Here is a 25,743-nt window from a genome sequence, read left to right as displayed (position 1 = left end):
AATTGACTCGTCAAAACGACAATCTGCAAAACGAGCCGTAAATATATTCCCTGTAGATGCTTCTAGATATTTAATTATGGATAGGGATTCAAATCCAACATATATACCCAGCCTTCTTTGAGGTCCCATCTTAGTTTTATGTGGTGGAGCAATTGGAACATATACGGCACATCCAAATGTTCTTAGATGGGAAATATTTGGTTCCTGACCATGAACTATTTGTAAGGGGGCGACTTTATGATAACTTGTTGGCCTAATGCGAATTAATGCAGCTGCATGTAAAATTGCATGCCCCCAAGCAGTGATTGGGAGTTTTGACTTCATAAGTAATGGCCTTGCTAGCAATTGAAGCCGTTTTATTAAAGATTCTGCTAAACCATTTTGTGTGTGAACATGAGCTACAGGATGTTCAACACTTATTCCAATAGACATGCAATGGTTATTAAAAGACTAAGAAGTAAATTCACCAGTATTATCAAGATGGATGGTCTTAATAGGAAAATCTGGAAAATGAGCTCGTAATCGAATCAATTGAGCAAGCAATCTCACAAACGCCAGGTTGCGAGTTGATAACAAAGATACATGAGACCATCTACTCGATGCATCGATTAAAACCATAAAGTACCTAAATGGTCCACATGGGGGATGTATAGGCCCACATATATCCCCTTGAATTCGCTTAAGAAAAGTAAGTGGTTCGTTATTTATCTTAGCCAGTGATGGTCGGATTATTAATTTCCCTAGTGAACATGCAGCACATGTAATGTTTTGAAGAATCTGCTGGCTCTTTAATGAATGTCCACATGAATTTTCAATTATTTTTCGCATCATTATTGAACCAGGATGGCCTAACCGGTCATGCCAAAGAACAAAGTCATTAGTAAACTTCTGGTTTACTATAGCATGTGTTTCTATAGAACTGATCTTTGTGTAGTACAAACAAGTAAAGAATGCAGGCAATTTCTCAACAATTTGTTTATTGCCTTGAGCAATACTCGTAATTTGAAGGAATTCACAATTTCCTTCGTTTAAAGTCTCAATATGATATCCATTTTGGAGAATATCTTTAAAACTCAATAAATTTCTTTGAGACTTAGGGGAGTATAATGCATTAATAATTTCAATTTTTGTTCCCCTTGGTAATAAAATAATTGCTCTTCCGGAGCCTTCTATAATAGTTATACTACCAGATATAGTGCTCACACTTTCTTCTTTCATTATTAAATGAGAAAAATATCTCTTGTCTTTCAATATGGTGTGAGTAGTTGCATTGTCTGTTAGACATATATTTTCACCATTCATAGCTGATTGCCTTTGCGAGATAATGTTCTTCAAAGAAACAAAATAACCACAAAATATCACACATAATAGTGAAAACAGGTATTCAAAGTTTAAATTACTAAAAGGTCTATAAAACAAAATTATCACATAAAACATAGCACTAGTAAAGGCCATAACATCATTATTAAAGTTGCTAAATGGAACATAGAGTAGTAGAGGTTTATTTTATTATTTATCGAAATTTGTGGCCTTAATAATTTCCTTCAGGGGTAGAAAGAAAATCAGCCACTTCTAAGTGGGTTGCATTGCCATCATCAAAATCACATTCGCCATATTTATACACAAGATTGGTTTCTACTTTCTTTCCGTTCTGTTTTATGGACTGCTGATAAAGATCAACTAGATGCTTTTGTGTGTGACACACACGAGACCAATGTCTTTTTCCTCCACAACGATAGCATACATTAGTCACATTTTCACCTTTTTCTTTCTCTTCCCTGTTACCATTTTTCGATCCCACTTCTGGTAGGAATGTGAATTTTTAAAACGACCACCTCGACCATATCCATATCTATGTCCGCGGCCACGCCCTCGGCCACGACCATGGCCACGCACACTACTATTTGCATGGTGTGTTTCTTTTAATTCTTGCCCATTGTGTAAACTCACATTCGCTTCAGGGAATGGAGCAGAGCCAGTTGGGCGTAATTCATGGTTTTTCATTAGCAGCTCGTTGTTTTGCTCCGCCACTAGGAGACAAGATATTAATTCAGAATATTTCTGGAAGCCTTTTTCATGATATTGTGTCTGTAGGACAACATTATTTGCATGGAAAGTTGAGTATGTTTTTTCTAACATTTCTGCATCAGTAATCTTCTCTCCACATAAATTCAATTGTGAAGTGATACTGAACATGACCGAGTTGTAATCACTAACAGAATTAAAGTCTTGCAATCTTAAATTCAGCCACTCATAACGAGCTTTAGGTAAAATCACAGTTTTCTGGTGGTCATATCTTTCTTTTAGATTGGGCCAAAGAATTTGAGGGTCCTTAACAGTCAAATATTCAGTCTTTAGACCTTCATGGAGGTGATGGTGAAGGAAAATCATGGCCTTGGCCTTATCTTGTGTACTTTCTTCATTTCCCATATTAATAGTCTCACCAAGACCCTTTGCATCTAAGTGAATTTCAGCATCTAGTACCCATGATAAATAGTTATTTCCAGTGATGTCCAGAGCCACAAATTCGAGTTTTGTAAGATTTGACATTATAAACTATAAGATAAAATATACAAGTCAATAATGTAAAATAAAGCATGTTAATATGCAAATGAAATAACACATATGCAAATGAAATAGATCAACTTGTTACCCTTACTTCACCTAAGCGTCCTTCGGCAATCTTTAAGGAAAAATTTTTTGGCCTTGATTTCTTGTATTAGAGACTCGTGCTGATAACGTGTTGTGAAATAATAAAGAAAGAATAAACTAAAATGTGATAGAAGAAAAAGTGTAGAGAGAATATAGAAGAGAGAGTGTATCTTTTTTTATATATATTTTTCATGAGTACATGAGCCCCATATATATAGGGGTTAAAAGTAACTCTCTAATTATTATAGGGCATGTAAAGAGTCATGACCTTTTATCTCTCATATTAATGGGGTATAGGAAAAGTCTCATAACTTATGGGGTATAAGAAGAGTTTTATAACTTATGGGGTTGATAATGACATCCACATAAATATTTCATAACATTATGAGAATTTAGTTTCCATGGAATGACTACTAAATGTGATTTGAAATATGTGAAAATTTTTTTATATAGTGTTAATGTGGCAAACATGTGAGTAATGAGTAAATCTTGCAAAGTTGCTGATAAAGTCAGCACATGGTTATAAATGAGGAAAATATGTTAATAGGCCATCAAGGAAAAAAATGATTAATATATTGTTATCACCGTTTTGTTCAACTAATGAATTTGACATGTGGTAAATTTTACATGAGCTATAAATAAAAATTTGACTTTGTAAATGAGGTCATAATATCTATTTTGAAAAACCAAAAATAAAAAGTGAATTTATATAAAAGATCTAAGTTGACATTTGTGAATTGCACATATGCAAGGCACTTAAAATGCCCATATGTGTAGCTAGACAATAAGTTGTCTATCAAATCTCTGGGCTTTGGAACCTATCTCATGATGAATATCAAAGATATATTAAGTTTTATAAGATCTGAGTTGCCTTTGAATGAATAATAAGTATCTTAATGGCATTGATATGATAAGTTATTTATGATTATAAGGTGCCATGTAAACTTAGTAAAATAGTTAGAATAAGATTGACATGTCAATAGGGACTAGATATGAGTTCTGTTATGATTTGAAGTTCTAGGACGTTATGAAGTTCTTGGGTGATTTGGAGTTTTGTTGCCTTTGTGGGTTGCACATATTATGTGCATTCTCTGTTTTCTTTAAGTTCATCACTCATGTGCATTATTTGATTCCTTCAAGCTTAGTACTTATGCGCTATTTGGTGTATAGATGGATCTCATGTACTGAAGTCATTTTGCTGGAGTTTATTAAGGGCAAAATGAATTAAAAATACTAATGATAAGACTTGCTTACGAATATTAATTTTTATATGAATAACGGTGTTGTGTGCTAAGCTAAAAGTTAGATAAGTTAAAAAGCAATTGAATTAATGAATATGTTAATAACAAATGAGACATGATACTAAGTTCAAAGCATTTGTGGCCAAATTGAATAAATGTTCAATAAAGGACAACACTTTGAACTAAGTTTTATAAAAGATCTTTACTCTGACTCTTGCATGAATACTGTTCATACTGAAGTAGGTTGGTAAGAAAGTGATCGAATTAGGAATTTGAAACCATGGAATGTATAGTATGAATATGATAGGAAATATGTATATGTTTGAAAAAGATTCTATGAGATATGTGAGTGTTCTGATTGGGTATAAGTTATTGATGAAAAAAGTCGAATCTAGATTATGTCAATGCATGAAGAGTCTATCAAGAGAGCCTGTGTTTATTCACCATGGTGGTGTCTAATAGAGTTCGTCGGAACTGAAAACATGAATTTTGATATGAACTCTGAAGCAAAAGTCCTTGGCCATGGCACCTTTTAAAAAGAACTAAAAAATGGTGATTACCTAATGGGGTTCTCTACGTCTTTTAGGATGATGATGGGCAAACCTCACATGATGTGAGTTTAGGAAAATCCAAATCATAAACCCAACAGTAAAGAATATCTCTTGTGGGGAACCCTGAAAAGAATAGCCTTTGTGGCAAACTCTGAAAAGAATAGCTTGTGTGACGAACTCTGAAAAGGATGCCTTTGTGGAAAATTCTTAATGGATCACCTTAGTGGCGTGTTCTATCTAATTGCTTAGATGGTGTATTCTGCTAAGTCAATGTGGCGTGAATTGTCAGGAACATCTGGTAAACTATGAATCTGAATGTCTGTTTCTATGGTAAGATATGAGTAAGTTCTAGTAGTTTTGTAATAAATATAACCAAGATAAGGTATTGATATGCTTTGGAATAAGAGTTGAATAAAGTCTTAAGGGTTTTCCAAATATTAAGATTTCTTTTGGAATTTTTAATAACATATTTAAATTACATGATAAAAATGCAAATTGTTTTTGTTAAACATTTTGTATTGTTTAGTAACACCTAAGATTCGGACCTGGTGAATCGGGTCAGTTGAGGGCATTACAAGTTTGGTATTAGAGCTCGGTTTATCCAATTCTTGGAAAAATTTTATGGAAGAAGCCCTATATGCATAATAAGCCGTACCTGGTAGAGTTCCTTAGGTATAATTGAATTATCTTGTATAAGGTATATATATGAAACAATAATAGTTTGATGAAGAGAAATAATGCTGAAATAAAGAGACAAAGGATAGGTAAAAATTTGGTCTCATTACTAACGGTAAAAATTATATTACAAAGTTATTGAAAAGTAGAGCCCATGATTGAACAAAGAAAATTTCAATCATCTCCTTCATTAGGCTGGCTGGTAGGTACAATAGAGGCCTCTTCAGTTGGAAGATGATCTTCAGGGTTCTGACCCTCAGAGATTGAACCTTCTTCATTGTCTTCAGCATCGGGTGTATTGGGAATGAATAAGCCACCTGATTAGTTCTATTCTTTTTGAAATAATTCCCACTCTTCACCCTCAAGATTGTAAATGTTTAAATCGAGAGACCCTATAGAAATGTTTCCAAGGCAATTGAAATCTACGCGACTTAGATTGAAATGACCTACAACCACTTGGGCATGTAGAAGTAGATTTGATCTCCACTCCGGCAAAGCCTCAGTAATATTCTTCTCAGTATCCCCTTGATACTTTTTGAAGCTTTCATCATGAGAACGACGTAGATCTTCTAGTTCTGGTTGGTGACTTTCTTCCAAAACTTTGAGTTTCTTTTTTAAAGTAGACTTCTCATCCTTCAACAGATTGATCTCCTCTTTTAGCTGTGTATTCTCCGTCTAAGCATCCCTATGTTTACCCTTTAGAGTTATAACTCGGTTATCTAACTATCCAATTAAATTGGTAGATTCTTGATATTTTTGGAGTTGCTCAGTTAAAGGATCTTCGCCAGTCTTCATTGCCTTTTCAAAATCTACCATTTTGTTATTATAACACTTATCAACTTCTTTAAGAGCCCCATTCCAAAGACTATGTTCGATATACATGACTTCTAAAACTTGAGCCATGAGTGATAGAGGGAATTCAGTGGAACGAGATGTAAGGTAAAAGGAAAAAGCTTCCCTTAATGGTAGAGGTATTAAGCTTTGTTGTTGTTGAAAGATGGAACTGAAAGACATGGAAGTTGGCAATGATTCCAAAAGATCATGCCAAGGAAAGATCTTTCTTGCTTTAGTGGATAGAACATTAGGAGGTGGAGTACTGGGATGAATAGAAGATTGGATTTGAGGCAATGCCTCAATAGGACTCCGGTTCTCTGATGGCTGGGGATCAGACATGTGATTTGGAAAGTTTGTTTATTAGGCAGACTCTCTAGGTAAGAGTGGAATTTCAGGCATAGCAGGAACTGAGGAAGATGGATTAACTATAGTGACAGGTCATCAACTTAATTTGTGCCTTGTTAATGGGGGACACTTACTACTCTCCGCCTTTTGATTATTGATCTCTAATCTAGGTCTCATATTAAATTTCTTTGTTGATGATCTCTTTGCTGGAGAAATAATAGACTTTACCTTAGTACAAGCCTCTTTGAGAATAGAAGAAATGTCTATGTTCGAGGGATGTGAATGTGATGAAGACCCTGCACCATCAATAGAAGAATTATCCCGATTTGAAGTAGAGGTAGAATTAGTTACATGATTAATTATAAGATTCCAATTTCATGGGTGAAAACCACAGAAGCTATAAAAATAGAATGAAGGCTCTCTTTTTCACCCCAACAAAATTTATACTAATTCACTATTTGAATCGTGTGGCAACGCTTCGAAGTAGAAGGTACAAAGAGATTATTCAACCATTTCAAAGAATCATTTGATTGATAATCATTGGGGCTATAATGAGTTCCACTAAATTGAGAACATGCCATTTCCTTAGCCTCTTATATTGACTCTTAGCAAGTTGAGAATCCATTGGCTGGTAGTGTGCACAAATCTTTTCATTAGGAAGAGACCATCTAGTAGGAAAACCAAACCCCTATTCAATTATGCAAATAACCCTTATAAAATTCTCTTTTCTTTGGTGAAGGTTGGAGATGCTATTTTGAATGATAGGCTCATGGCCTGTACGTACATTGAAGTGAGCCCTACTAGTAGATAACCCCTATCTCTTCACCTTTGATTGATAGAACTTTTGGAATACGCCTAGAAAAGGTGGCTCATTGGATATGCAGTAATCAATGTAAAAAGCCAACAAAATCCACCAAGAAAGGGTTGATAACTGCCCAGGTGTAAGGTCATATTTGGTTAAAATAAAGCAAAAGAAAGGGTTTAAGGGCAAGTGAAAGCTAACTTCTAACAGAATCAAGGGTAAGATGAACCTTAGAGTGTTGTCACTTAGACGAGATTTCTCAAGTCGTTGAAAATTATAAGCGAAGTTCGAGTTTTGGATTCTCCGAACTCCTAAAGACTTGTCCATTTCAACTTGAGTATTGCTGTAGTAAACTATTTTTGCCTCTACCTGCAGTGATGTATCCTAGAGTTCTTGAGGAGCAAATGAAAGAGGATTGCTGGGGTTAACGTTTTACTTGGCCTAGCCTCGACCTCTTCCTCTAGTGGTATTTTGAACCGTTGTGTGTGATGGTAATGGAATAAAAGGAAATGAAAGAAAGAAAAAGAGTTGCCTTTTAGGAAATCTGAAACGGAAGATGAAGAATGTAGAAAGATTAAGCAAATGAAAGGTTAGGATTTTGATTGATTTTGTAAAAGTGATTGAATAAGTGTTTGTGTATTTGTTTTATAGAAACAAACTTGTACAAGAAGTTTATTTCGTGGGAATGATTTAGGTTCTCTAATATAATCAGGACATCTGTCAAATTGGGAAAGTGTGTAAAGTTTAAATTTACGCGGGTAGTTGCCAAATCCTGAATTCGCCCAACTCATGGTATGCACCTCGCTTGTTCAACTAGTTATCAGATATACTTGGAAATTTTCTCGAGTTAGAAATTTTGATGAAGAAAAAGATTTGTAACACCCTAATTTTGGCGGATCTAAAGTTTTGAGAGTATAAAAGTAGATAGTCTACTTGGCGTGGTGATATCGACCCAAATGACCATTTTGACGTATACATGTGGGTGTATAGTAACCACCGGTTAAGTGAGTAAGAATTTTATTTCATGATATTTTGCTATATTAAGGAGATGTTCGTGTTAAGGGATAAAAGTGAAATACGGGATGAGTATTCGCCAAAGTTATAGTATGCCTGGTATGCCTGGTTTGTATGAAATACTGTGCTAGTTAGACTTTAAGTAATCTGGTTAGAAATCAACTGTATAGTTCAACCTGATAAGTTGGATGAAGGTAACCTATTTATACATTTCTCAAAAATTGTAGGCCAATAAGAAGGCAAGTTTTGATATGTATGATACTTGTTAAATTCCACTTAGCAAGATGAGTCATATTTATATGTGATAGTGTATTCTGAAAGGGGTTCTTCCTTCTTCTTCTTTCTCTTCCTTAATTGGTATCTAATGAAACCTTATTTAAATATGAATGTATCCTACCTTGATGATCTAGAGGTTAAGGTTCTTTTATAATCAATAATTACTTTGCATCAGGGTAAGTATTTCAACTCTGTATGTTAAGTTTTGAATGAGTAAATCTGTATTTGGTAACAAAACATTGAGACTGTAAGTATAAGGTTTCTGCATGGAATCGACGGTGATTGAATTGATAAGCAACTTGTATGTGTAAGAGTAGTAATGGTGTTCCTATCTTTTGTAAGCAGTGGTTGCTACGGTTTCATGATAGAAGCTTGAATTTGGAGTTCAAGCTGTTATACGTAGGTGTTAAGTGAGTCTTTACTCTGACTCTTACATGAATATTGTTTATACTGAAGTAAGTCAGTAAAAAAATGATCAAACTAGGAATCTAAAACCATTGAATGCATAGCATGAATATGATAGGAAGTATGTATATGTCTAAAAAATATGCTATGAGATATACAAGTATTCTGATTGGGTATAAGTTGTTGATGAAAAAGGTTGAATATAGATTGTGTCAATGCATAAAAAGTCTGTTAATAGAGTCTATGTTTGTTAACCACGATGGTGCCTAATAGAGTTTGTCAGGAATGAGAACATGAATTCTGATATGAACTCTAAAGGAAAAGTCCATGGCCATGACACCTTCTAAAAAGAACTAAGGAATTGTGATTACCCAAGGTTCTTTGTCTGTCCTAGGACGATGATGGGTAAACGTCACGTAATGTGAGTTTAGCAAAATCTATATCAAAAACACGACAATAAAGAATAACCCTTGTGCCAAACTCTAAAAAGAATAACCTTTGTGGTGAACTCTGAAAAGAATAGCCTTTGTGGGGAACTGATCTACACAAATCGACGTAGAAAATTAGGTTTTTCCAACACACTTAAAGAGCTTTTCCAGAGAAAAATAGAGTTTTTAGCATAGTTTTGCATTATTTTTTTTATTTTCATATTTTTAGATAATAAGTGAAAATGTCTCAATTTTGTTTATTTTCTGACCCAAATTGGTCACCAGTGCCATTTAGAGGCCTAACGTGTGTTTAAGTGCTATAGGGACGTGTCAGAGGTAAAAAATGAGCAAGAATGGCACCGAAGGTAGGGGTATCACGATATTCAACTCTTGGAATCGCGACACCCCAATAATATAGAAAACTAAGGATTCCCTTTAGTGGTATCGTGATATCACCTCCAAAGGAAGACCCCAAGTTTCAACACTATTTGAGATATCGCGATATCCTCTTCGGAGTATCGTGATATCACATTCGTCAGGGGGAAAACTTTGACAAAAAGGGAAAATTTGTCTACCCGACCCACTAGTCACACAAGGCCCGTGGAGGGGCATTTTTGGCATTGAAAAGTCATAAAAATACACTTCAAAACAGCTAAAAATTGCTGAGGAGGAGACACACACATTAGCTTAGTTTAGATTTAGTCTCTAGGTTTTCTTTAGTTTTCTTTGCACTTTTTATTAGGTTTTGTGTTTCTCTTCTTCTACCTTAGATTAGAGTATATTTTTCTACATTTACTTATTATTCTTGCTATCAGTTAAGTTGGTAACATTGTAGCTAAAGTTTATTTACATTTTTAGTCCCTGTACTTTTCTTTTAACACTATCTAAGCTTTAGTTTAATGTATTCAGTTTATTTTACTTCAAATTTGTTAAAACTTGTTCCTTTTATGTTTCTTGCCTTAGATTTCTCTGTTAAATGATTTTGGTTTCATGCTGTTTAAGTTTTCTTGCATAAAAATCTCAATTTTTCTATTTTTCTGAAGCCTTACTTTCATAGCTGCCTTGTTTTCCATTGTTATGTTTATTTTCTTTATTTTAAGCATGTGTAGCTAAACCTTTAAGAAGGTTGGCTGATGGAGATGTGGATCAACTAAAATCTTTAGACAAAGGGCTAAATCGTAACAAATTAGACTAATTTGAATAGAACTAAGAACTTAGGTAGTGACACCCCTAAAGGAATATTAAGATAAAGTGAGATTAGAAGGTAATCTTGTCACGCACCCGTTCGTTAGTCCTAGATTAACCGGTGAGGTCGGAAGATAAGTCAGACCTAATTCATCTAAGTCGGTAACATTGAAATCAACCAACCTCCATTAGTTATTTGCTAGATAGTCTCTCTAGTTTTTATTTCTTTCAATTTAGTAGGGTAGAATATTTAATTTTATTGCAAAAATCATCTTTTATGGACTGCGTACTATAAAATCATATTAGTAGCCACTTAGACTCTATAGTGTAGGCTAGTTATTGCTCAATTGCCTTTTTCTTTGGGTTTGATCCTTGGAATACTTTGGTGTTTCATTATAGCACTATATAATTACAAATAACTTGTACGTTTGCTGTAAAATAATCGAGCTTTAAAAATAGTTTCATAAATTCATTATTTTAATACGCATGTGATCAGTTGGTCATGAACTCAGAAAAGAATAGCTTTTATTGTGAATTCTAAAAGGAATAGCTTGTGTGTCAAACTCTGAAAAGGGATGCCTTTGTGAAAAATTCTGAATGAATCGCTTAAGTGACGTGTTCTATCTGATTGCTTTTATGATGTGTTCTGTTAAGTCTATGTGGCTTGAACTGTTAGGAACATTTGGTAAGCTATGAATCTGAATATCTGTCTTTATGGTAACATATGAGTAAGTTCTAATAGTTCTGTAATAAATGTAACCAAGACAAGGTATTGATATGCTCTGGAATAAAAGTTGAATAAATCCTTAAGGGTTTTCCATGACAAAGAGATGTGTATCTGTAGGTCAAGAAGGGTATATGTTATGATGATTTATAAGTATAAAAAGTAAAGGGTATCGCATCTTCTTCTAAGTTTATTCTGAATCTGAGTCACTACTATTTGAATTATGAGATTCTATAACAGCATGATATGGAGCTCATCTAGATGTTATACACTATAAATTATCAATAGAGATATATGTACAAAATTGGATCATGGTATGTCTGAGTGTGAACCAATGGTATGAAACTTTGTGTAAGTATTCACCATATATATGTATCTGCCCAAGATAAGGTCAGTGAGCAGTTGTTTGAAATAATAGCATGGGTTAAGGTGAGAAGTGTGGAAATAGTTTCTAAAGGGATGTTCTATTATGTAAATATTATGAGATAAGAGATTCATGAATCGATTGGAGGAATTCCTCAGTTAACAAGATATAGAAGATTAAGTATGACAAGATCATGATATTGCTATATAAAAAATGATAACATAGTGATGGTATTAGCCGAAGTAAAGGGTGCAGATTATGGTTGGCTCATAAGAATTCATATAAGATCACAAAGTATGCATAAAGGTATGGTTATAGTTGGATTGACTTTGTACTCTTGTACTTACAAGGTTTGTTATTTCTTTTCAGGAACACAACACCAGGAGTATGCCAAATTGGTGGCGAAGTGGGCTATTATGCATACAGTAGAGTTGTGGTGCAATTTTGAATATGCCTATAAGCCTATCGTGAATTAGTTTCCAACTTGTAAATATTTCTATCAAATCTGATGTAATAAGTTATTTATTATATATTTTATTTTAAAATTTCTAAATGTTATGATTTCTTTTGGAATTTCAAGTAACAAGTTTAAATTATATGATAAAAATGTAAATTATTTTTGTTAAACGTTTTGTATTATTTAGTAACACCCAAGATCCGGACCTGGTGAATCGAGTTGGGTTGAGGGCGTTACATAGAATTTCTCATTATTCTAGATCTACTAGAACTTGCCATCGAAACAACAAGTTTACTTTTTCCATCACGCATGAAGCTCATAGATTGTGACTCCCTTCTTGATATTGAAACATTCTTGTCTCTCGATTTCTTGAAATTTGTTGGTGGTGGAGGGCTAGACATTCCATGCTTCATTTTTTCTCTTTCAAAACTTCTACTTCTATCTTGAATAATTGTTTCCATTTTGTGTTAGTTGTCATGGCTACTAAGCTTTCACACCCTGAGGCTATTACCAAAGTAGGAATTTCATCTCTCAAACCTTATTCAAATTTGTCACACGTCTTTTTCTCTGTTTGGAACATATTCTTGGTATAAGGACTGAGTCTAATAAACTTACGTTCACACTCTATTACAGACATTTTTCCCTACATAAGATACATAAATTCATTTTGTATCTATTCTACATACATTTGATTCACATATCTTTCTCTAATTTTTTCTAAAAAGAATGCCCAATCAATCATCTCCTCAAGGGTTACACTGCTCAATGTCTCCCACCATTGATAAGCTTCTCCTTCCAACAAATAGATTGCACACAAAAGACTATCATTGCACACAAAAGACTATCTTCTGGAATGCAATTTAGTTTTTTTAATCACTTTACAAACTCGTGATAACCACTACTAAGCTACAGTGGGATCATCACCTTTATCACCAAAAATTTCTTTAGCACCTCTCTTTCTAATATCCTTTACAGGATCTCCCTTAGATGGAGTTACAACTGGTACTAGTGGTACATGTGGTGTTGTTCGTACCATTTTGGTTGTGGTTGCTGAAGTTATTGAGGCTGGGGTGCTTGAGTAGGACCCATAAATTGATCGAACATTTGGGCATCATTGTGAATAAGATGTTTCGAAAAGTATTCCTAGTAGCAACACCTAGATTGGCTATGGAAGCTTCCTCTTGAGCAGAGAGGCACATGACTTTCACTTTCCTCACCAATTGCTTATCTAGACTATACAAACATTTTTGTCAACATTACAAGAAAACTCAGATTAGTTCAAATTACAATGACTAAGCCAAAGGTGTATCGTGCATGATGGGGCATGACACAACCTTCTATTTTTCGAGAATTGGCTTAACCTTGACTCTGATACTAAACTTTAACGCACCATGCACGACCTGATAATTGGATCCAAGTATGATGTGTCACAACTTAAAATGAGACTAATTTTAACAAATCATTTAGTGGAAGCTTTGTAAAATTTTGCAAATTTATGAGTATAAAACGTGTGATGAGCTATTACTTTACAAAGGTTTCAATGTACATCATTGGTAGTTTAAAACAATGTTCAATCCATTTGGCGAATAAGTTCAAATAAGTAATTTCATGAAACAATTTATAATAATCCAAATCCAAACATTTAAAATTTAAGAGTATTCTCAAAAAAATAGTGTCTTGACAAAATAATAGATCATTATACAGATTAGTTTCAAAAATACATCTACACACCACCCTCAAAAGGTCATGCATGATACATGACAAAATAGATAGCTCATAATAGTAATAGTTCTTTGGTGTAGTCCCTTAAAAAAAAGTCTTCATTCAATTAGCACACCTAAGAAGAAAAAGATAACAGAGTAAGTTCATACGAACTCAGTGAGTTCTAAAGGTAAATAGAAATCATACACACTATTTTTCATGATAATACCAAACCTTTCAGAAGGAGTTACACATGATGATCATAATATGCCCAATGGCATTCACAAAACATAAACAAAATTAATACACCAATATACATAACACATAGGTGGATACTGTACGCCAACTTAACCCGAAATAGACAACCCATCCACATGCCAGCCACGTACCCAAAATTTAGAGTCAGAAGCATATCATACAATTTCATTCACATACATATTCCCCCTTAATTCCTCATATCGTTTTCATTCAGAATAACATGTTTTCGTGATTTGCTAGTCCGATTTGCAATATAGCTTTCCTACTAGAGGCATCACAAACATATCTCCCCTTCTCCTTTACCATAGATCATATCTCAAATATCACAAATTGTTGGTATTGGCTTAAGCATATAGTGTTTACTTGAAAACACAGACAGACTGAACTCAAACCGATAACACTAAATGACCATCACCCACACATATACCATTCAAACATTACTAAGGAAGATTACTTACCTCGCACAATTTATATAACAAAAGAATTTACAACACATGGAGATAAGAAGGAACTCACTAGAAACTCTAGTACAAATCTACACAGCAGGTCCTTTGCCTTTATCGCTGGGACCCTCATTAGCTTCTTGAGCTAAAAGAAAGATAATTATTCTTACCAGTTCATTAATCTATTGAAACTTAACATGCATGCAAGAATCGGTATCACAAAATCTAGAATCAAGAAGTTTCCTTCCTTACAAACAATTCTAACATCTATGCATGCAGTATGATAAACACGTAGATTACTCTGATAATAACCTAAAGGTTCACCAAAAAGTACCAGTAAAATGGTATTAACGTGGATGTTATCTAAACACTACTAACCTTATCCTCCATAAAGTTCTTCTAAATTTAATTTTTTCAAAAACTTACAGAGAAATTCAAGAAAGAAAAATATGTAAAGGTGTTTCATGATAGCCACCAATACTTTTATATACCAAGCAACGGAAGCAACGTTTAGTGGAGAAATCATATAATCCCTCTAACACTCTTGATTCCCGTGACCAAATGCACTTAACAAGTTTTAAGTCTAATCATTCTACAATAGTTTAGTTTAGTTCTAACTAAATTTCAACTAAAACCCAACATAACTAATTTAGTAACCAAGCACTAAATAAAACAAGTTAATCAAAACTGCGAACTTAGTAAGTTCGCCCAAAACAATTGGGGTAGAGGTGCTCATCGGCCGGGCCAGGCTAGGTCAGGTTCAGGTCAGACCTAAGCATGATATTAACATACATCATGCTTGCCTAAGCCCAGCCTGGCTTGAAATATAGGTTTAAAATTTTACCCAAACCCACCCATTTTTGTAAAAGACTAACCCAAGCCTCTTTTAAGCTCGCCCATATTATTTTTAAAAAAATATTTATATTATATTATTTTAATATTTAATAATTTTATACATTGTTTATTTATTGAATTTTTTTATACAATCATCTTGACATTATTTTAATGTTTACATTATAGTAGTATTATATATTTAGTATATGTTTAAAATTTTAATGTGTTCTAAATTACATAATATATAAAAATAACATAATATAAAGTATTATAAACTTAAAAATGGGTCGGCCGGGCTCGGGCCTTGAATGTTCAAGCCTGAGGTCAGCCTATATTTTAAACGGGCCTAATATTTTTGCCCAGGCCCATTTTTCGGGCATAATATTTTTACCCAAACCCTCCCAAATTTCAGACGGGTATTCGAGCTTGGGCAGATAGCCCGACCCATGAACAGGTCTAATTTGGGGTGGGTGGATACTTAACAGAAGAGTCTGTCAAAACTTTAATGTTTGTCAAAACATAAAGTTCGTCAAACGTCAAATCCCACAAAGTTCTCTACTTAGCTAAAAATAATACTTTACTTACTAAATTCTATACTTAATTGACCATTTATATACCGAAAAATAATAGAATATTGAGTCTCCATTGACCGGGCTATTGCGACAAGTGGTATTGACCATTGTACTGCAAGTGCAAAAAAAAAAAAATTGTTTAACAATTTGAAATGCGATTTTAACTGCAAGCTAATTTGCCATAGTTTGATAATACATTTTAGGCTTTACCGGTATACTTAAGGAGCTTGTTTTCGAGAAAAGTAGTGTCTTTTTCATAGTATTTCATAATTTTTAGATTTTAAGTTAATAAGTTTAAATGTTTTGTTTTTACTCATTTTGTGACCTAATTTGGTCAATGGTGCCATTGGGGGACCTAACGTGTGGTTAAGTGGTGTAAGGACATGTTGGAGGTTCAAAATGAGCGAAAATGACACCAAAGAAAATGGCATCACGATATCCATACCTTGAAATCGCGATACCTCCAACAGGATTGAAGAGTGGAGACCATTCTTCAATGGAATTGCAATATCCACTTTGGGTATCACGATATCCACCTTCAAAAGACCCCTAAGGTTCGAAACTGTCTGAGGTATCGTGATCTCCTCTTCTGGGTATTCGACATTGACATTGTGAGGGGAACAAAATTGGACAAAAAACATAGTCTTTGTCCACTTGATCCACTAATCACCCAAGGCCTGTGTAGGGGCAATTTTGACAAACAAAATTCATCAACTTTCAACCTAAAATAGCAAATTTTGGCTGAGGAGGAGACACACACACATTAGTTTAGTTCTTAGCTTTAGTTTCTATAGGTTTTCTCTTCTTTTCTTTTTTTTTTGCAGCTTTTCTAGGGTTTTTCTTTTCTTTTCTTCTTTCTTAGTTTTAGGGTTTATTTTTCTACATTTACTTCTTGTTCTTAGTGTTCTTAATGTTAGTTAAGTTAGTTATCATTGTAACTTATGTTTATTTGCACTTTCAGTCCATGTACCTTGGTTGTAAGATAGTTCTAGCTTTAGTTTAATGTATTTCGGTTTCTTTTACTTTGAATCAGTTAAAATTTGTTCCTTTTATGTTTATCGCTTTAGATTTTCTTATTGAAAGCCTTTAGTTTCATGTTCTTTAAGTTTGCTTGCATAAAAATCCAAACTTTTATATTTTTCTTAAACTTTACTTTAATGTTTTCTTTGCCTTTCATTTGCATACTCATTCTCTTTATTTTTAGCACGAGTAGCTAAACCTAAAAAAGGGGTTGGTTGATGGAAATGTAGGTAAGTTTAATTTTTTTGGACAAGGGACTAAATAATAATAAATTAGACTAAATCGAATAGACCTAAAAACTTAGGAAGTGACTCCCATAAGGGAATATCTAGACAAGTGATACCGAGAGGTAATCTTGTTTTGCAGCAATTCATTAGTCCCGAATTAACCGGTGAGATCGAGAGATAAATTGGATTGATTCGTCTAAGTTTGTAAAATTGGGATCGAAAGATGAAATGGAACCACTTAGTAATTTAAGCGATTTAAGTCCCTTATTCGAAGATCGACAAACCACATCGAAATCAACTAATGACCGTTATCCTTTATTGATTAATCTCTTAATTTTGTACTTTTTACAATTTGGTCCCTAGATTAGCATATTTAATTTTCTTGCAAAGCTTTCTTGTTATGATTTGTCGTACTATAAAATCATATCAATAGCCGCTTAGACTCAATAGTGTTTGCTATTTATCACTCAATCTTCATCTCTTTTGGGTTTAATCCTTGGAATACACCAGTCTTACATTGTAACACTACAAATATTACAACTGACCTGTATGCTTGCAGTAAAATCACGCTTTAAATTTGTTTTATAAAATTGTTTGTTTTATGCGCACGTTCGAACATAGTCACAAGCATATTGTATCTAGTGGTAATATAGTAATTTTACAACAAAATACGAAAGTATTCTGAGGATCAAACCCAAAGAATTTTCAAATTGGTAAATGTATTTATCAAGTTAATTACGAACTAAGCAATTACTAATCTAATCGATTTGAAAATTTATTAGTACAAACCAAATATAAAAATGTATTGAGACTAATTCTAAATTTTTAATTAAACTATTTAAACTAAACTTTCTTCCTATTGCTTTAGACTATCCAAATGATAAAAACAATGCTCGATTGATTAGTCGATTGCTAACTAAGCCAATAACCTATCCCGATTAGCTCGCTTGCCATTCTTAGCCAGGAATCTCCTCTCGATCTCGTCCTAATTTGAAATTACTAACTAAGTTCTCCTCTTAGTTTCACTTGGACAAGTAGTTCTCCTCTTGATCTCACTACCGATACAACTATATCGAACTATCAAGGATAAACTCTCGTCTCGATCTCGTTTATCTAGATTTTTCACTAGAGTCACCAATTTTAGCGTATTAAGCAATTCAATATAATTGAACAACCAATTAATCAAGAATAAATATCAACTTAGTCTAACAAATAACTAATCAATTAACCAACAACCAATTTTGCACATAACCAAACTCAATAGCCAAAAAAACATTTCATCAAACACATGGTGTGGAAAAATATAAAAGTAAAAGTTTAAGAAATGCTCATAAAAATAGGTCGATCACATGAAGCCCACAAGCTTAATCATCTCCATTTGCATATTTCTCGACAAAAGAGAAAAAAATTTACAACAAAAATATATTCTAAAGAAAAGAAAGGAAAAGAAAAAAAGAAATAAACTCATCTAAAAAATATGAAAAGTAAATTATGTTCTGTCCTAATTTGCTACTCTACACACTCAACAAGCCTCATAAATATAATATTTATAGTTAAAATAATTTTAACCTAACAATTACAAATATGCCCCTACTTGGACTACAAAATACCCTTCAACAAATTTTCCTCATCAAAAGCTAGTGTCGCGACATCATCGACTATCTACTCCCTTGGGTGCTTTTGGGTTTCATTGTCAGGATATTAGCCTTTTGGTGTCGCAACATTATCCTTAGGCAACTCAACTTCAACTTTGGAGACTGTGGTCAGTGTTGCGACTTCAATAGCTTAATATTATGACCTTCAGTGTTGGTGTTGTGACCTCGGGGGCAGTCCACTCTCGATTGCATTTTTTTTCAAGTCCAAAATCCTTAGTTGATGGCAAATACATTAGTGTTGCAACCTTGGCTCCAGTTTAGGCTCCTCTCTTCATTTTCGCATTAACCAAGTTCCTGAAACAGCTTAACTCAAAGATTAAGTTTCTAAAGGCATAAACTTGTTAATTTATTAAAAAAAAGAGAGCATAAAAACACAATAAAATCTAAGATTAAGCATGAAATCTAATAATTGCGGAAAAGTAATAAAAGATGACATAAAATTCTCGAGAATAAGCTCTTTAAGTGTTTAAAAAGCTTAATTTGACGTAAATACACCTTTGGTCCCTAACAATTTTGAAAATGAACAAATTGGTCTTTCTCAACAAAATTACAAAAAAATTCCAAATAATTTTTAAAATTCAAAATATTTATAAAATTCCAAAATCTATATTTTAAAAAGTTATAAAAATATTAAAAAATCTAAAATAATAATTTTAGAACCTAAATAAGTAAATTAATGATTCAAGTTTATCATACTAAAATATCTTTTTCTTTCTTATTTTGCTTTGAAAGAGTTTTAAAGAATATATAGTTTCAAATTTATGTGCTCTAATATAGAATTAATTATATTGTAACAGATTTTAATTTGACAAGTTTTATTTTTTAATTTAAATCGGACAATTCCATTCAATTCAACTTGACTTGAATATCATTTTAGTCGACTCGCTTCAAAAAATTCAAATCGAGTTAGGATAATATGTATTATTAAATATAAATATAATATTTATTATTATTTAGTAAAAAATTATAACATATTATTTAAAATTAATATAATTTTAGGATTTTTATAATTATAATTGACCCAAGATAAATTTAAATTTTATTTAATTTAATACAATTTTAATGTTTTATTACCTACACATTTTATTTTAATATTCATAATAATCATTTTATATTCTCACATCATTATTATTACGATGTTTAAATTTAAATACATATTTTATCACTATTTTAATTTCACTACTAATAACTAATATTATCACCATCGTTATTTTTAATATCACTAAAATCAAACTCACCATCAATCCGCATTCAACTCACCAGATTTATTTTGGTGGTCTAACCCACATTCTCGGTTTGACTTCTGCCCCAATAACAACTGCTCGACTTGCAAGGAGGCTGTTGGAAGTTGCTGCTTGGGTCCCTTGCAGCGGCATGACCTCCCTGATTGAAGGCAAGCATGCCCACTGAGATGTGATGTGTATACTAAACCATTAATTGGTGCCTTCCAACCATTTTAGATTACTTTTACCTCAAAAACTTTTACAATCTCTTTCCCAAATCTTTATCATTTAATAAGAAAAAAATATTAATTGTAAATCATCTATATATAATTTTTCCATTCAAATCTCACAATGTAAATATAAACATCCTCAACAAATAGACTAAATGCTAAATTTTAATCCCAGGAGTTATACAAATAATCAATAATTTCATACAACTACATTAAAACACTATGTATAACAATAAGGTATCAACAATATATAAACACCTAATATTGGTAAAACAATATGTATAACTATCTCAAAGGACCATATCTTTTAGGTTAAAATATGCTGTTAGTTCCTATATAGAATTTGAGATTTAGTTTCGATATTTAAAAATTAAAATTTAATCTTCTTACTTTTTAATTTAAAATTCTAGTCCAACCATTATTGTTTTCGGTAGTTTCTATCAAAATTTGTCAACTTCTCATACCTATTTTCTGTCAATCATAGGCTAATTAAAATTCTAAGTTGACAAATTTTAATAGAAACTATTTACGATTTTAATAAATGGACAGAGATATTTAAATCAGAAAAGTAAAAAAGACTTAATTTTTAGTTTTAAAGTAGAATGACTAAATCTCAATTTTGTACAAGTATAGGGACAAATAGCATTTTTTAACCTATCTTTATCAATACTATCCATTAATTCTTTCCTTGTTTATTATCAAAAGCAAGTGTAGAAGCAGCATTGAAACTAGAAAACGACAATGAAGACGACTGATTTGAACTTCCGATTCGAGAACTTGAAGATTCAAATCCTTTGAAGTAGCTTGACCCACGTAATGATGAATCATTTAAACTTTGAGAATTAAAGGCCGCCTGCATCAAATTCTGACTAAAACTATCACCTCTTTGATCGGTTCCATCTCCAGGCTTTGCACTGCTATGGCCAACCATTGATGAAATGGCAGCAGATATCAATGATCTGAAACTAGGGTCTGATGTGATTGCCTTGGTTAACGTGTCTGTCAATGATTTTTGGTAAAAGTAGTGTTCTTGGGTGAATGATTCATTGGATACTAGTGGTGAAGAAAAGTTGAGATTTGTCGAAGGAAATCTGGGTGTTGCCGGGCAGTTGGTGGGGAACCTGTTGAAATAATTAAACGACGAGGCGGAGGACGGTGAGGCGGTGAGGTCTAGAGTAATCGTTGGGTACGAAGGTAATCTTGAATTTTCATGAAGGCTGCTACTGAAATTGAGTCCATTGATTTCAGTTGAAAGAGCAGGTTGAGATGTTGAAGAGCCGGATAACAACATGGAAGCTGCCGCCGCCGTCGTGGACGCCATAGTGGTGGCTGACACCGGAATTGGGTGGTTGTGGCTCCCTTCATAAGTTGTGACCAAGATGGACATATCCTCAAAACTTCTTTGCACCTATATATATATCACCAATTGCTATCACTACTCTCAATCGGTAAAATTATCATGATCTGATTATGATGATCATATCGGTAAAATTACATGAAATTTTTACTATTAGGTATTAAATTATATTTTATCTTCTTTACTTAAAAATGAGTGAATTAGTCCATTTATATTAAATCAAAGAACAAATTGATTATTTCTATTAAAAATCTCATTTATTTCTGATATTAAAAATTGACATAGCTGATGGAATAATTAGAGAATTACACAGTGAGTTGTAATGTATACCTCCTTTTGACGTACAAAGTCAATTTGTTAACAGCTGAAATAGATAGAATTTTTAATATAATGACTAGTTTACTCTTTGATTTAATGTACAATAATTAATTTATAGAATAAACAAAAGAAAAATGCAATTCAACTACAATAGCCTTTATTATTGTATTACCAGAAATATTTATGAGAGCTTAAACAGTAAAATAACGAGAAATCTACCTGTTTTCTTACAGGACAGTCTGGTGCAACAGTGCAACGATAGTAAGCCCTAGGACATGGATTTCCTTTTGAAATTTTCTGGCCATATTTCCTCCATTGACATCCATCATACATCTGTCCATTGACATCCACCATAATCAAAAGCTTGAAAGCTTTTAAAGTCAGCAATATTATATATATATATATAGACACACTAACCGTTGGTGCATCACATCTGGTTCTTACAGAAACCCTAGCTCTCTTCACTTGGCTTTTCTGTTCAACTCCCTCTTCGTGGTCCTCATCAGAACTTGGTCTCTTTTGAACTTTGTTTGCATCTTTTGAACTATTTTCATGGCTTGGATTTGAGACAATCTCAGTAGACAATTGAAATTTAGAGTCCAATCCCAGAGTTAGACCGCTTTTATTATGATCATCTTCTTCAGTTTTGCTGCAGATTGTTGTTTTTTTATCATCTTTCTTGGAACCAGTTGGACTTGATCTTCCAAGTGAAAGTGAAACAAGTTCAGGTTCTTCTGAACCTTCTTCAATGGCGGATTCTTGTTTAATAATTTCAAAGAAGCGTGATTGAAGAGACTTGTAATTCTTCTGGATCTGCTCTAACATCATCTTCAATCTTTCGTTTTCTTCCTTTGCAGTTTCAAGTTCATCATGGGTTGATGACGACGACGATAATTTCAGATCAACAGTTTTACGAACTTTTCTTCCAATATCAGTCTAAAACTCAAAATGGTCAATTAATATATATGTACATGTATGTATGTATGTATGTATGCATGGTTTGTATGTATGTACCTTGCTAGGTTCTGGACTGCACCCTTCTTGAGTAATATTTTCCTCTTGTTTGACAGCATGATCATCTGCCATATTCATCAACAAAACCTCCATTGTTATTGTTTTAGTGAAAATGATGAAAACCTTTATAACCCCTTTCTATATAATACAAGCATAAAATGTCAACATCCCATCTACAGTTGGAAGATCAATTAATTTATCTTTAAAAAAAAAAGTGAGTAAACTGTTATGGAAGAATTCAACTTCAACGTTTTCAGAGTTTAGAGATATAGAAATGAATCTGAAAGGTGTAGAAAGAGAGCTAATTTTGCGGCCAATACCCTAATATTAAATGTAAATGTGTATATGATAATTAATGAGACGACGTCACATGGGGGGGTTTGATAGTCAAAGTATGCATTTTAGGTAGCCATGGATGTTGGGTGATGGACGAGTTTTCATGGAAGAGTCAGCTGCTTGGAGTTTAAGCCTGGCCATTGGCCTTTGTTGGTCAATACGCTTGCTTAACACGGATTTGCACTTTGCCTCATTTTCCATGCTTATAAACCCACTTCAACTTAGGAATTGGATTGCCGTTACATAAAAACCAATTTTCATTATCATTAATTTTTTATATAAAATTATAAAAAATTAAAAACACCCTTATAAAAATATAATTTAATTTGCATATGAGAGGCTATTTTAGTAATTTTACATATGGGATGGTGTTCGGTCGACTCTTGACTTTTGTGTTTGTTTCATGAAAAATAACTTGATCAACTGAAAATAAACTTTTTTTTTTGTAAAATGACTTACACTTCTAAAAAGATAAATAATTTTTCGGAAAAAATTCATTTATAGGTAATTTTATGTTTATATAAAATTAACAATCAAGCCTAATATTATAATAATAATTTTAATTTTAAAAATATTTAAAATATTAATATCAAGTATTATAAATTTCAATATTATTAAAATACATATTTAATAATATAATAAAATATTATTTTAATAATTTATTTTATATTAAAATTTTATTTTAATAAATAAATTTTAAAATAATATCTTTTAAATTTTAAATAATATTATTCATATATTATTGAAAAATATTTATATTAAGATTTTAGTAATAAATATATATTATAATTATAAATAAATTATTAATAAATGTTTTATAGTATAAAGATTAAAATATGTCATAAGTCCATGCACTCTTCATATATTTGGAATTTAGTCTCGTATTTTTATTTTTAGGACTTGGTCCCTCTACTTTTAGATTTCAAAATTCAGGTTCAATTATTAACACTGCTAATTTTTTTTGTTAATTTTGTTGATGTGATATTTTAAAAAAATATTCACATAGTAACCATGTAACTAAAAATGATGTTATAATGAATTTGGATTTAACAAAATAATTTTAATAGTGTTAATAGTCGGACCTGAATTTTGAAACCTAAAAAGTAAAAGGACTAAATTCCCAAAAATTAAAGTATAAGGACTAAATTTGAAATTTATGAAGAGTACAAAGACTTATGACATATTTTAACATAGTATAAAATATGAATATTTTAATTATATAAATATGAGTATTTGTTTAAATCATGCTTAGCTTCATTTATTTTTTCAACTTTATGTGTTAATATTCACTCTCATATATGAAATGTATGTAATTTAAATTAAGTTTTAATTAGGAATTATTTATTATTAAGTTTCAGTATGATATTAATTTTTACAAAATATTATCTTATTATAAAATAAATTTCAATAGTCAAAAGCAAATTGTAATATAATATTTTGTAACAAATTTAGAAAATGATTTGAGGAAAATTTGACAAATAGAAAATATTTTACTCAAAATCATTCAAACACTAGAAAATATCAGTTTTTCCAATAAAAAAAATCCATTTTCTAGAACTAAATTTTTTGAAATTGTTTTCAGTGAAACAAACACAGCCTTAAAATAAGTATAAATATCAGGTTATATGATTTTTTTTTAGGGTAAACTATGTGAACAATCATTAAATTTTGATTAAAATTATGTTTTAATCATCCAACTTTTAAAAATTACATAATAGTCGCTAATGTTATCAAGTTGTTACATTTTGGTCACCCAACTTTTAAAATTATGTGAACGACAAAAAATATTTTACGTAGAATCATCCAAACACTAGAAAATATCAGTTTTTCCAAACAATCAATCCTTTTTTCAAAAATCATTTTCTAAAAATTGTATTCAGTGAAACTAATGCAGCCTTAAAATAAGTATAGATATCGGGTTATATGAATTTTTAGGGTAAAAAATGTGAATAATCACTAAATTTTAATTAAAATTATGTTTTGATCACCAAACTTTTAATGTTATCGATTTGTTACATTTTGGTCACTCGTCCGTTAACTTATGTTACCCCTTAACAAAACAATTATATGCCATGTTAATTCAGAGTGTTAATAATTAATTTGACTCCTTAGCTATAGCTAAAATATCATTTTGATGCATTTAAAATTTTTCTTAACAATAATTCTAAAAGAAATAATCAACAACAATCTAAAAATATTAAGTAAAACCTTAAAATCACAATTCATTTTCTAAAATTATAAATTTTTGAAATTATAATTATAAAAAAGTTTTAAAAATCATAAAATTATATAGAGAGGAATTATTGTGTAAAAATTTTCAAAATTTTTCTTATACATATGATATACCATATTTTACTATTGGCAAAATAAGTCCTATAGGTCGATTTTTTTTAAAAAAATTAGGGTTTTTGATCGATTTTAATTTTAATTAATGATATGAGTCAATTTTTTGGAAAGCGCACGCTTTCCAGCTAACGGTCAAATCCCAATGACTTTTTGAACATTGCCACTAACAGTAAAGAAAATTAAAACCCTAACGGTAACTTCTTTTCACTATAAATACCCCTCAAATTTCATTTTTTTCATTCACATCCTTCTCTCA

At 32.0% G+C, this 25,743-nt stretch overlaps 2 protein-coding genes across 2 annotated transcripts; both read right to left on the bottom strand.

Annotated features, from left to right (window-relative positions):
* Window positions 1–1,749: 1,749 nt before the first annotated feature.
* LOC108455152 (uncharacterized) lies at window positions 1,750–2,550 on the bottom strand. The gene has a single exon (XM_017753751.1). The coding sequence runs from the start codon at window positions 2,548–2,550 to the stop codon at window positions 1,750–1,752; it is 801 nt and encodes a 266-aa protein (XP_017609240.1).
* Window positions 2,551–20,699: 18,149 nt separating this feature from the next.
* On the bottom strand, window positions 20,700–23,039 carry LOC108456382 (probable WRKY transcription factor 72). The gene is made up of 4 exons (XM_017754976.2): window positions 22,806–23,039; window positions 22,209–22,727; window positions 22,011–22,124; window positions 20,700–21,524 (listed from the first exon to the last, which is right to left on the bottom strand). The coding sequence occupies exons 1-4, from the start codon at window positions 22,896–22,898 to the stop codon at window positions 20,793–20,795; spliced, it is 1,458 nt and encodes a 485-aa protein (XP_017610465.2). The 5' UTR covers window positions 22,899–23,039; the 3' UTR covers window positions 20,700–20,792.
* Window positions 23,040–25,743: the final 2,704 nt, after the last annotated feature.

The sequence above is a fragment of the Gossypium arboreum genome, chromosome 9 (genome assembly GCF_025698485.1).
Source record: "Gossypium arboreum isolate Shixiya-1 chromosome 9, ASM2569848v2, whole genome shotgun sequence".
NCBI classification, from domain to species: Eukaryota; Viridiplantae; Streptophyta; class Magnoliopsida; order Malvales; family Malvaceae; genus Gossypium; species Gossypium arboreum.
Note: the sequence above shows the minus strand (reverse complement) of the source record. Positions and strands in the feature narration are given on the sequence as shown.

Bases quoted from the DNA above. Each gene is read 5' to 3' on its own strand.
- LOC108455152 (XM_017753751.1), bottom strand. From the start codon at position 2,550: ATGTCAAATCTTACAAAACTCGAATTTGTGGCTCTGGACATCACTGGA.
- LOC108456382 (XM_017754976.2), bottom strand. From the start codon at position 22,898: ATGGAGGTTTTGTTGATGAATATGGCAGATGATCATGCTGTCAAACAA. The intron at 22,728-22,805 runs GTACATACATAC...TTTGAGTTTTAG, and splicing joins GCAGTCCAGAACCTAGCAAG to ACTGATATTGGAAGAAAAGT. The intron at 21,525-22,010 runs GTAGATTTCTCG...ATATATATATAG, and splicing joins ACTGTCCTGTAAGAAAACAG to GTGCAAAGAAGTTTTGAGGA.